Raw genomic sequence first — 14348 nt, 5'->3', positions numbered from 1 at the left:
GTGTTGAAAAAGCACTGTTCCATTTTTGTTAAATTCACTAACAGAGCTTTAGTAACACATATATTTTGTCGTACATCGTTTCAAAACGGTACGGCAGTTCTGTTAGTATATTTAATAAATGTGGATTTGACAAAAAATTTGTTCCACAATATCAAAGCATATTCTGTAAACCAGTGTATTTTAAACCAATTTGAATGAGACTGTCAATTTAAGTAAATGAAAGCAAAAGATTATAAGGAGTATAATACGAGTAGAGAATTCAACCGGGATTGGAATGGTGTGCTTATAAAAGTTTAATAAATGTTAAATGGAAAAGACTAAGAAATTGTCAAAAAACCACATATTTTTTGATAAATAATTTATTTAATAAATGAAACTTGAAACATTAATATAAATTAATGACTCTTTTCCAGTCTTTCACAAATTCACTGGTCATTTTATTACTTGTTTTTATAGTTTCTCACATATAAAATTTCGTATAAAGTTTTAATGACGATCAATAAAAATGTATTTAAGATATAGAGTTTTTTCAAGTGATTCGCATTAAATAGATCAATTGAATATTCAATAATTTATCACCCTTGAAATAATACAGTTCAAGTACCGGTATATCAACATGGGAATGAGAATGCCTTGAATAGATTGGGGATATGTAGCCAATATCATTCATCTTGAATTATAAACATAGTCTAGTCTACTTTTTTGGACTGTGCAATTACCCAAATTTGTTAGGAAAAATAACACAAGGATTGCCTTAGTATTTTAACTACCATTGTTTTCACATCAGTGGATAAAGAATAAAAGAAAGAATAAAGTGTCGCTTGTTAGATATATAGAAAAATAAAATGTTGTGTGGCTGTATTACTGATAAGAGCTAGGGCTGTTTTCATAGAAAATTGATTATATAAATATTAGATTATATTAATTGATTACATTAATTGTTTTTAATTTTGATAGTCCAATATTGAATAGTTTTGTCAGTAATTTAGCTTCATGAATATGCTATCAATAGGAATTTGAAAAAGGATTAGAATTCTAGACTCAAAATGAATAATGCAGTACCGGTATATAAGGGACAATGATAACTGAACATTTCAATGCTTTTTCTCCAAATAACCTTAGATACTGAATTCTGAAAGAAACGGGTACCGGTACTTCATTAATAATTTTCATTATATTAATACAAATTCAATTCACCATAAATATCCAAATTCATTCATAATTTCAAAATTACGGTCGCATTCTCAAAAATCAATAAAGATATGTTGCATTTCAAAACAATTCAATAATATGCATGTCAACTACCATACATATTCAATGACTAGAAACTCAAAGAATGATATACTGACATACGGATGAGATATGGTAATAATATTTAATGAAACAATTTCAAATATTATTTAAAGTTGGAGGAAGAAGAACGGCAAAACTCAGGTATCATGAAAAAAGATGACGCAATTTGATAAATTTTAAATAAGAAATCGACAATGCTGAACCGTAGACAATAATTGAAAGCAAATGAATGTGAGCTATTTAGGCTGACGATACCTTCATTCACATCTTATAATTTGTTTTAAAATTTATCAACAGACAACGAATTTTCCATATAAAATACAAACTGATACAGTAAAGCTATGTTTACACCAAAGTTATTAACAAAATGTTAGATTCCAAAATGTTAGTTATAGATTCTATTAGATTGAAAGGAACTTGACAAACACATATGTTCATCATGTGTATGATAAGTTATGTTCAATCTAATAGAATCTATAAGGACGGAGAAATAATGATTTTGTTAATAACTTTGGTGTAAACGCAGCTTAAATTATATAATATACAATATGCTACAGAAACAGGGCCAAAATAATTCTTATCAACTCCATTATTAATACTATTGTATTCTTATATAACTTTATCTTTTATTAACTTATCCATCTTGAAAACAAAATGAATAACCAACAACGAAATTCCATTATTGAGTTTAGTTTTTGAGAATTTTTGATTAATTAAGGAATGTTTTCACTTTCCAACATAATTTTCAATTACTAATGTATCACTGGGGTTTTAATTAATCCTATTGAAGTAATGATCCTATTGACAAGTAAAAGAGTGGGAAGTGTTGTAGTTTATGTGCTTTGATCTATATAAAAAATTGTAGATCACAAATCCAGAAAAAGTGCCCAACAGTAGCTAAACTCGTGTAGCTAAAACGGTTGAACCGTATGGAAAATCATCAATATTTGTGAGATTTTTGAAAAATAGTTACAAAAAAATTAGCAGAGACTTATTGATAAAAATTATTTGTATTTACATAGCTCAATATAGCTCTGATTTGTCGTTATATTAGAACATTTATATCGTCCATAGATAGTATCAGTCGAGATGAAAAAGATCAATTATGTTAGAATAAGATGAAAAATAAATTTAAAATAATTATGAAACAAAAATGATTTGATTTTGATGAAAAAATATTTAGTGAAGACACCAACAACAACTATTGAAACATTCATAAAAACAGTGAATCAATTAATGAAATATGAATAAAAATGCAATGGAATAATAAGTGATGATAACATCAAAAATTTACACACTTTAAACACATAAAAATATGACAATGTTTATTGAAAAAGCCAAAATGAAGAAGATAGGTACTTTTCCAGAAAAAGATTTCAACTTGGTATATCAAAAGTATAATCAATCTCATCAATTTATTTGAAAAATTCTACTTTTAGAAATAATAGTGTAATAATGTAATAGAAATTTGAATCGATTATAAATTTGAAATGATACCAGTTTCAGTATACTAAATAAAAAATAACCAGATATTTTGCTAGGGAAAAGGAAAGCAACAATACTTTTCACGAATGTTAAATTTAACATTATTTGAAATATATAGATGCAGTAGTAGCAACTACGGTATCGTATGAGCAATCTATCAAAGGAGAATTTATATAATTTTAAAGGTGGAATTTCTTTGAATCTCCAACAAAGTATGGTTGATATTTAAAGATAATGCGAAATTGCTAACTAGGCGGCTTGCGTAAGTAGAACTAAATTAATCTGGCATTATTAATTCAAATAATCATATTTCTATTCATAAAAAATACAACTGAAACTCTCTACACTCTTGATAAATGCTAGGAAATCATTCTTCAAATTTCTTAAGTTGTCATGCCTCATTGCTGTAGGATTTGAAATATCTAGTGATTATTGTGAATAAACTCAATAAAATTGTAAAGAATAAAGAACTGTTGATAATTTTATTGTGTGTGAGAGGAATGTTGTTGTATTTTTTCATAATAGAAGAAAAAGACACGGATGTTGTTAATACCATATTGGTATTAGCAACATCAGTGTCTTTCTCTTTTCAATACTAAACTGGAGAAATACCCAAGCCATTGCTATAAGATTTGGAAGATTTATAAACTATAATATTATTGACAATGTTCTATTATTTATTATATATGAAAACCGTACAGCTGTACAGCTAAAGATTGTTGGTTTCAACACGGAACTGCAGTCCTGGGAGTAAATCTAATAAATATGGAGTTTTTTAATTATGAAGAAATTCCACCATATAAACTCATATTCAATGAATTTTATCATTTATTGTGAAGTATACTGCTCTGGAAAAGTACCTTCTCATGTCGATTATGGTTACAAAATTAATCGATGCGATGACAATAATAATAATAATTGTAGCTAAATGTATGTATATGAAGCAGCACATGATAAACATCGACAACAGAACAGTTTAGCAGCGCCATATCTAGAGCATAAACAGTCATCCATTGCATCCTAAAACATTCATTCATCAATTACCAATAAATCCAAAAGGAGTCGTGCCTGACCTCCACAACCACAATATCAATGGAGCTTCTATCCAATTGATAAATTCAATATTTACATTTATTTATTTGAAAATGTTATCATCAATTTTGTATTCCATCGCCAACTGCGATTATTCATATTGATTATTCATTATTACACACATCGAGCGCCACTCGACATTTCATAAATTTAAGACTAGCAGTCTCCTAAAAAGTTTTAGCTGGAAGATCTGTTTTCAAATACTAGTAACTTTTGAATCTAACAGTTTTTGAAAATAGACTGCGCTAGTCATCGATTTATGACATTTTGAAGAGTGTTTTATCAGAATGTCTTCTAATATGAAAGTGAAATGATTAGCCTCTGTGATGAGAAGGAAAGTATTCTTACAAACTCTTGTCAATAATGAAAGACCAACATCTTCCTCCTAATTTCAAAATGTCTAAATCATTTAAATTGACTAATATTCCAGAAACGATTTTATTGATAGAAGAACTAAATAATATGAAAAAACATGTCAACCTTTGAGATTTGTCGAGTGACTTTTGAACTTCAAGATTTATCTTCACTTCCAAGAACTGAAAATGATCACCTAAGTGACAATCATGTGTCTTTTTGAACTTTGTCTAGTAGGCTACCTGCCGTATTTTTATTCTTAAAAAATATATAAAAGCATAAATGCTCACCACACACATATTTTATAACTCGCGGTTTGCTGGATTTGAAGATTGAAGATCTCCAATATTGTTAGAAGTGCTGTAACATTTTTATCATAGTTTTGACGTGATAACGTCTTATTGGTTTGCCGGGTGACACTTTAAGAAACTGCGTTACGTTCCCACGTTATGCGCTCACAATGAGTGCGAGTGAGAGCGTTCGTTTCGGTTCACGGTCGTCTGGAAAGAGCACGAATAGGAGCAGTGGCGAGCAACCAACGCAACAGCAACCGGAAGGCATTCACCTGGAGAGAGAGTGAAACGGAGCAGTCAACCTGCGCAGGCGCCGCAAGCAATCTCCTGCGACTGCGCCTGCTTAGGTGAATGTAGTAAACCTGCTTAGGTTATGTTGTATTAATCACAATGTTGTTGTTCAGTGCGAGATTCTTTGTATAAATTAATGTTTTAAATATAATTCTTTGTATAAATAAATGTTTTAAATTGTTACTATTATTCCATCCTTCTTCCTACTATAGAGCGGAAAAGACAAGTGCCACGAAAGATCAGTCACTAAAGACAGGACAAGTATGTTGAAAACATGTGTGATGAGCATTTCTGTTCATCAAGTTTTGGCAAAAGGCTTTGAACAAAAAAACTTTTTGACAGCAGCTTCTAAAATAAAATAAATGAGCAACAAAAAAAAAAAAAAATAAATAAAAATAAATAGACACCATCTATATAGTAGAGATCTTAGGACCTCTGATCGCTCTCTATGTAAGGGTAGATACCCTTATAGCTGGAAAATATTGATCTTCCATCTAATCTTTGAATGAAGAATGTTGTAATGTTTCAAGGAGACATATAAGGGTTTAACCTGTTGTCTCCATGTATGTATTTATGCAAATAAATTAATGAATTAATTAATTGGTTGCATGTAATTTATTGTTCAAGGAAAAACTTGATATGGATTGAAACACTTGTATTTTTATTGAAGAACTTGTTGTGGTTGTTACAGGCACGACTCCTCTAAGCATCTCAAACCCTAGACCATCAACATTGTGTATTGCTGGTCTAGAATCTATAATGATAGCACACAGACAGCAAGATGATGATGAACAGTACTCAAAAACAGCTGTAATTGAAAAACGAAGCAGCACAACCTCTATGAGGAAATTAGCGAGCGATGGGGGCGGAGCAGCAACACGACAAACAGCTGTAGCCAATCACAGCCCAGCAGCCGAGCATTACCAACTTGATAAGTTGGTAATGAGCCAGCCGAGTTACCTTGGTTTGAATTTCGCGCGCAAAATTTCGAGGTTATGTCTGTATGGGCGGAAGTATGCTACGTCCACGCCTGCAAAGGCTAAGCACTGGGTTCCTCTCGCTGCGTCACCACTTCTGGGTCGCCTGCGGCTGCGGCCGGTTGCGGCTGCGGTTGCGGTGCCGCAGCTGCGGCTCCAGTAGGTGAGCGTGTGGTAGCAGAACCCTGGCTGTTCTGTGAGCCTCGAGAACCGCGCAGTGAAGCTCTTGAACCTGGATGATGGGCGGTTGGAGGACAGAGAGAGGTACAGAAGAAAGAGAGCAAGTAGAGATGTGAGACGGAGAACAAGTTTGGAGAGTAGATAAAAGAGTAGTGAAATAAAGGATTGGAAGTTGAGACATTGAAAGAAAGTAAAGAAATTCAAAGAAAGTAAATAAAGCAATGTATGCTGGAGGAAGATGAATAAAGTCAATTTGGAGAATATAAAAGAGTGGTGAAATAAAAGATTGAAAGTAGAGGAATGGAAAGAAAGTGAAGTAAAAAATGTATGCTAGAAGAAGAAGAAAAAGAAGATGAATGAAGTGAGAGGAAAAGTATGAAAAGTTATAGAGAAGTAACATCCAAGTAGAGATGTGAGACGGAGAACAGGTGTTGGAGTGTTTTATCAGATCGGAGAAAGAAACAAGGGTGATAAGAGGGAGAAGATTAAATAGTTCAAGTATGATAGAATGAAATGAAAAAGAAACAAGAACCAAGTGGATCTTAGATAGTATAACAGAATGGTAAAAGAAAGGATTGAAACCATGCTGAGGAATAAAGGCATGGTAGAGGAGAATGTAGAATATATCTTATGGATAGTAGAGATCATAACATGGTAGTGAAAGAGAGAATTGAAAATAACTATGCTGAGAAACAAGAAGATGAAAAAATATTGAAGATATTGAAGTCCTTGATGGAAGAATATCCAAGCAAGGTGATTGTTATGGTGAAATGGAATCAAAGGATGATGGAATATTTAGAAGACATTTAGGACAGGACAGAAATTTCTTTCAAATTATAATGAGTTGGTATTGTAAGGTGGGTGAGAAAATGAATTAATACATTGGAGATAAGAGAATGGGCAACACAAATAATTTCATGGTGGATGTGATGTTGTAATAAGCATGTCATGAAATATCAACAATAATATTCATAAATCGTAGCAAGAAGGGATAATACCATAATATTATATTCATAACAATGTTCTATAGCTTCTTCTTAAAGCTTACCTCACTCTAAGACACAATGTGCCGGTTGCACAAAAGCCGGTTAAATTTTAACCGTGATTAATTTCACAAGAATCAATCAGAGAGAGGGCCTTTTTTATAAGACGGCTTCTCTGATTGGTTCTCGTGGAATTAATCAAGGTTAAAATTCAACCGGCTTTTGTGCAACCGGAATTTATTTATTTATTCTTACAAAAATCTAGGAGTGCAACAGGCATAACAGCCCAAACGCACTCATGAATAAGGAAATACATTATTGAAAATTATTAAAGAAAAAAATATACTAATAATATATTTAGACACTTGCATTCTGCATTTCTTATCTTCAAAATCATAATACTAATTTAAGTTGCAAGTGGTGCCAATATAATAGACTATATAATTATGAGGGGATAATCATAGAGAAAAGACATACAGAATCTTCTGCTAAACGGCTTAATGTACTTGTTTCGATTCATTCATTGCTTTATTGGGACGGTATCTATTGAATATTGCATGGATATATTACTCAGCACTGGAACTTTTTTGAAATGTGTGCCGTTTTGCCAAGAAACGTTTATTGTGCCTAAGAAGAACCACAATGAATGAATTAATTGATCGATATCAGGAAAATCAAAATTAAACACACACGCATGATAATGAGGTCTTAGACAATGAGTTTTGCAACAATTCTTTCAACCCTCACTTGTATTTTTCATTCATTCCCTGGTTTCCTGATTTGTATTCCCTATCTTATTAAAATTACCGACAAGTTTTCAGATCAACCATTCCATGCTTTTGTGAACCTACCTCTCTTTATCATAGATAAGTTATATATGTATTGAATTTTAATATACACATGCAAACTCTTACAAACAGACCAACATGTGAGCTCAGTTTCAATTATTTTCTGGAATAGCTTAAGCATAGATATGATCCACTTAGAATTGGTAAATTTATTGATCTATATATATAAAAGCGAAATGGCACTGACTGACTGACTGACTGACTGACTGACTGACTGACTGACTGACAGACTCACTCACTCACTCACTCGCATAACTAAAAATCTACCGGACCAAAAACGTTCAAATTTGGTAGGTATGTTTAGTTGGCCCTTTAGAGGCGCACTAAGAAACCTTTTAGCAATATTTTAACTCTAAGGGTAGTTTTTAAGGGTTTAAAGTTCGTCTTTTAGCATGAATATTCTTCTTCTCCCAATCTCTTAATTATAATTGAAATTTCCATATCATATGTTACTATAGACCTATAATCTAGATAGAGTACCTCTTCGAAACAATTGTTAACTGGCAACTAAATTAATAATTTAGTCAGGTTGGCATTAAGTTGAGTTGACTTTGTTAGGTTGGCACCAAGTTGAAGATTTAAATGCATTTATCGCGGAAAAATTGATTGGGCACTGCTACTTCAATCCTGGGAATATTATATTACTAGCCGTCAGGCTCGCTTCGCTCGCCATATCCGTTTAGCCAGACGTTTAGTCTGGACCCCCGACTGGATTGTCCTAACATGATAAAAAATATAAAAATGCAGGCGAGCGAAGCGAGCCTGCTAATCTCATTCTTGGTCGATCCGGTCGGGGGTCCAGGGGGTGGAGCCCCCTGGCTAGACGGATATGGCGAGCGAAGCGAGCCTGACGGCTAGTGTTTTATAAATCCGTAATTTTTTGAAACAATAAATTCAATTCAATTCAATAACCTTGACAATTAATTATTGGTGACCGAGTATACTTATTGGATCATTGTCTAATGACCTTGGGAAGCGGGTGAAGGAGACTAGGGCCTGATTCCTCCCATCAAAATTTGAAAAATTGGCAACTTCCTTTCAGTTTACTATCATACTTGATACTTATATTCATACTACATTCACTATACGTTATACTCATACTATACTTTTATACTTATAGGATTTGTCTAATGACCTTGGGAAGCGGCAGAAGGAGACTGGGGCCTGAGGGAGGCCATACTGGGCTGTCTTGAGGGCGCGCGGTTGCTTCCGCGACTTCCGCGCCGCTCGTGGCCTGCCGCCTGCTTCGTGTCGCGCAGAAGCGACACGTTCATTAGGCGCGGGTTCGGCGTGTTGAAGATCGTGCGGTTCTCCCTCCAGCGGGCCCTGGAAACGCCACAAAAACGCTCACTTTATTCACAATATTCTGAAGGAATTGTGTTGTTATATGAAATGAAATTATGAGAGTAATAGGTATTATAGAGAAGATCTCAAGGTGATATCTTTTCTCTATGTTAGGACAAGATTCACTGTTCTGATTAAACTGTATTATTTATTTATATTTTTTACAAAGAAACACTGATTAGGAGAGAAAAACTAAGGATACTCCTTGTACTATTTCTCTCCCAAATTTAGATAACATTTTAAAAGTCCAAAATATGGTTATGATTTCACTTTACTAAAATTTAGTCCATTTTCACTCAAAATTTGTATTGTTACAAGAGTGAGAAGAGACAGAAATAAAGAGACAGAAATTCTAAGTACGACACTAGCGCTGCATGTGAGTCTATGCATCTTTAAGGTCTTTGATTCTGACAATAAAACTTTTTTGTTATAGAGTGAAATTATGAGAGTTATACACTGAAAAGTTTTCAGTAAACATTCTTTGGTTCTCCCTACAGCAAGCCCTGAAAAAATGCTCAGTTTAATCACAATATTCTAATCAAATTGTGCTGTTACAAATTGAAATTATAGATAGATAGATAGACAATTGCCTTTATTAATCACACTTTGAAATTCAACAAGTGTTGTGGGCGAAATTGAGGCAATAAGAGCCCCCTCTTCAACTTAACCCAAAAATATGAGATTAATTACAGTAATATCAAAGAGAAATCTATATAAATGAAAATCGAGCCTCAAATTTTGACATTCAATAACTTTTTTTATGTGTGCACCGAATTTGATGATTTTTGTTTAGTTGTGTTCGTTATGTTCAGGACCAGGTTTATGGCCTATCAAATTTATAATCCGACTTCAGGACTCTTCCCTACGGTCCTTCAAAGTTTGCATGTAATCCTTATGGGAGAAGATTTGTGAGCTAGCCACACACAGAAATAAAAATCAGCTGTTATAATCCTTGAGTCATCCAATAGCCGTCGGTAGATCTGTTTTTACTTTCCTTGCCCTATTACCATAGGTAAGGAAAGTATTGCTTTCCGAAAAAAATTAAGGTACCCTAATTTCTAAATTTCTATACGTTTCAAGGTCCCCTGAGTCCAAAAAACTGGTTTTTGGGTATTGGTCTGTATGTGTGTGTGTGTGTGTGTGTGTGTGGTGTGTGTGTGTGTGTGTGTGGTGTGTGTGTGTGTGTGTGTGTGTGTATGAGTGTATGTGCGTCTGTGTACACGATATCTCATCTCCCAATTAACGGAATGACTTGAAATTTGGAACTCAAGGTCCTTTCACTATAAGGATCCGACACGAACAATTTCTATCAAATGCAATTCAAGATGGCGGCTAAAATGGCGAAAATGTTGTCAAAAACAGGGTTTTTCGTGATTTTCTCGATTTTGATCAAATTCATACCTAAAATAGTCATCGATAAGGTCTATCAACTGCCACAAGTCCCATATCTGTAAAAATTTCAGGAGCTCTGCCCCATCAATGCAGATATATTCCCAATTATCAGGCTTCAGATACAATTGAAACAAAAAAAATCAAGTGAAGTAGATTGAGCATGAAAATCTCTACAATTAACGTTCAGTAACATTTTCACCTAAAATTGAAAATAAGCTTTAAATTCGAGAAAATGTGATTATTCAATTGCAAATTATTGGCGATTCTATTGAATCATTCACTATGAAGAGATAGCAGACCTCATGTGTGTCTCCAGCGTTATTTCCCTGTCACCAGCTGGCTCAAATCTTCGAATAGTAGACTTGAGATGCGCAGGTACACTAGCGTCAGGTGATCAATTTTCATAACAGCAAGGAAAGTTGTGTGAGTGCGCCACACCAGATTTTTCTATTTTCATTCTACTGATTCACAAACTTCAATAATTGTATTCTCAATAATGCCACGGTACGAACGACGACCAAACTTGGGTCGTAGAACTCGAAATGCTGTAAATTTAGAACATTCACGGGAAAATCAGCAGCAAGGAGATATACCATTTAATTCCCAGTTGCATTCAACTATAATTTGATTTGTAATTGTATCAACAAATAAATAAATAAATAATTGAAAAATACAAGCTGCTGCACAACTAACTAAGCACATATAAAGTCCATATTGAGATTTTCATGAAAATATAGTGCATCAGATTAAGTAAAGGCTAAGCACATCTGAGGAGGCGCAGCTTGCTGATACAAAGTGTTGATCTTATAGAGATTGACATTTACCGTTCCACGACATGCCCTATTCAGTGTGTGTGTGAGTTCTTCCATTCAAACCAATAAGTAAGAAATACCTGGATGCAAAATGCCGCATCGCGCCTCCTCAGGTGTGTATCCAGCTAAAGATTGTCATGAGATGTATTAGGTCTTAACTATTTGGCGGTACAAAGTTCGCCGGGCCAGCTCGTGATATCATAAGATGCCACCTATCTTTTCTCTTTGGTAAGACAATTTAAAGAATTCAGAAAACATTCATCCTGACAGAAGCCTAAATATTTATTCATTCCTTCCCCAGCAGACCTTGAAAACTCCAAAAAAAATTATTCACTGTTCTAATCCAATTTTATTATAACAAAGTGAAATTATGAGAGGGAATCAATGAAAATTATTCAGTAAAGATTCATTCTGACAGTAAACATTTAATAGTTCTCCCTACAGCGGGCCATGAAAACGCAAAACACACTCAGTTTATTCACCGTTTAAATCAAATAGTATTGTTACAAGAGTAAGAAGATACACATAAAGAAACACACAGTATTTAATAATACTGTAGTTTTAATACAGTATTTAATAATTATAATGTAGTTTATCATATAAACACACAGTAAAGAGTTCGCACAGTAAATCATTCAGAGTGAGATGGTGAGATATCATAGGCCTACTTTAGTTTGGTGGTTTCAAGTTTCTGTTCTTGCAAACTTGACTTCAAGTTTGCAAATACATTCATTTTAAACAAACGTAAAGAAAACTTGAATTCAAGGAAACATGACTAATGTAAAGGCTCCTCAATGGTTGGGGATGGGGTGGATATGTTATATTCTAGTGATAAAATAAGAGAAGTCGCATCTATACAGGAGAAAAAATTGTACAAAATTTAAATCTTTTGTACTGCTGTAAGGAAAAATCAACAACGTTCACTCTGAAAATCTGGAGAAACGAGCTGTAGGGAAGAAAGAGAAGCCCCAAAAATAGAATAAGAGAAGTCGCATCTATACAGGAGAAAAAATTGTCATAATACAAAATTTAAATCTTTTTTACTGCTGTAAGGGAAAAATCAACAACGTTCACTCTGAAAATCTGGATAACGAGCTGTAGGGAAGAAAGAGAAGCTCCAAAAATAAACTACAGAGATGAAAGGGCATTTAGGCCTGTGTTGAACTTTTCAAAGACCCTAATCAATCATAATTCGCTACCAGACCGCAAAGAGAATTACGAATTGCGTATTTAGAGCATCAATTTCGACGGAGCTGTGTCGAAAATGCCTCTCCGGGGAAATAAGAAAATGCTCTGCAAAAAGTAACGGGTTGTTCGACCAACCAACCTAACACCCTATTTCCCTCTCACTCACACCTCATACTGTCTTCATTTCCTCTCACCTTCTACTCTCTTCATTTGCTTCTCTCTCTCATACCTCCTACTGGCTTAATTTCCTCTCTCTCACACACTCCTAAGCTCTTCATTTCTTCTTCTCTCTCTCTCACACCTCCTAGTCTTTCCATTTTGTCACTCACACCTCATACTGTCTTCATTTCCTCTCACCTTCTACTCTCTTCATTTGCTTTTTTCTCTCTCATACCTCCTACTGTCTTAATTTCCTCTCTCTCACACTCCTAGGCTCTTCATTTCTTCTCTCTCTCACACACCTCTCACTCTCTTCATTTGCTTCTCTCTCTCTCGCACCTCCTACGCTCTTCATTTCCTCTCTATAATTTACTTTCAGAGACAAAATACAAGGGATGAAGTATCTAATCATACCTCCTTCATAAAAAGTGAGAAAATGAGCTGGGTCCAAGAATACGAGACACTGGCCATCTTCTGTCTTTCTTATCGAGGTGTAAACAGTGCCGGTCTGATCCCCAAAGTATTTTTTATGATTTTGCTTGCACTCTCTTATCAGAAAAGTATATAGTTTATTTATATCAGAAATGGAACGGTCGTAATAACTGGAAGATGCTCCACAGCAAACAAGCCTGGATTTTACAAGAAATCAATAACTTTTGAACTCTCAGGACTGTGAGAGACGATGGGGTGAACTGTAAAACAACCTGCAGAAATAACTTTATAAGATAAATAATTCCAATTTATTGTGATGGCTATAAAAGAGGACCTACTGTGAAATAAATATATTATTAATTTTAAAAACCAACGTTTTTCTGATGATTTAAAATAATAACATAACAAGGCTATTCCCCTCTTAGGATACCGTACAGTTCTTCCAGTTTATTAGGATGACTATAAAAGAGAATCAACTGTGAAATTAACTGTGATATTATTAACTTTTTAAAACCAAAGTTTCTCTGGTGACTAGAAAGAATAACAAAGAATAAATAGGCTAGTCTGCCCCTCTCAGAATCTAGTTATGTAGGTATTTGAATTGTTAAATGATTACTGTCACCAGTTTTATGATTATCATAAAATACCCAGACCATATAGGAAAATAGAAAATACAAGAGAGTATAAATAAAAATAGAAATCTAAGTACCCTTTCAGAATTGTTTATACTCACAACATGCTTCGGCTTTATTATGTCATTATCAAGTGATTGGAAAATAGATAAATAATTATAAATAAGTATCGGGGACCGAGCTTTGCTCTGGAGTACAAAAGCATAAAAAATTAATACGAAAGAAGAAATTATAATAACATTCATACATAAATGTTCTATCTAATCACAGTAAATTGAGATTAATTCCCAGAGGAATGCAAAAATTTCCCTCACAAAGGCCCAGTTGCACAAATCCGGTTAAATTTCAATCCTGATTAACTTCACGTGAACCAAATCAGAGAAGACCATTTCAAAAAGATGGATTTACTGGAATTAATCAGGATTGAAAATAACCCGGTTTTTTTGCATCCGGCACTAAGTACCTAATTGAATGATTACAAAAGTCCAACAGCTGAGTCATAATTTTGACACAGTCCCACATACAAGAACTCACTCACTCAGTTCCATCATCAACAGACGACGCAATAATTATCAGCTGTTTTCCCAAGGATG

General features: G+C 33.9%; 1 protein-coding gene across 7 annotated transcripts in view; it reads right to left on the bottom strand.

The window, feature by feature from the left end:
• The window catches only part of LOC111047608, a 317339-nt gene that overhangs the window by 5615 nt on the left and 297376 nt on the right, over positions 1-14348 (bottom strand). For 4 of the 7 annotated variants that reach the window (XM_039433757.1, XM_039433756.1, XM_039433753.1 and 1 more), the window contains 2 exons: positions 8932-9122; positions 5769-6017 (listed from right to left, as the gene is read on the bottom strand). In XM_039433757.1, coding sequence (XP_039289691.1) covers positions 5848-6017; positions 8932-9122 — 361 coding nt within the window. In that variant the 3' untranslated portion in view covers positions 5769-5847. The remainder of the gene's footprint in view (positions 1-5768; positions 6018-8931; positions 9123-14348) is intronic. The other 3 variants (XM_039433760.1, XM_039433759.1, XM_039433758.1) reach the window with 1 other exon arrangement.

Source organism: Nilaparvata lugens, chromosome 8 (assembly GCF_014356525.2).
Source record: "Nilaparvata lugens isolate BPH chromosome 8, ASM1435652v1, whole genome shotgun sequence".
In the NCBI taxonomy this organism is placed as follows: domain Eukaryota; kingdom Metazoa; phylum Arthropoda; class Insecta; order Hemiptera; family Delphacidae; genus Nilaparvata; species Nilaparvata lugens.
The sequence above is the reverse complement of the archived record's forward strand: the minus strand, read 5'-3'. Positions and strand labels throughout refer to the sequence as shown.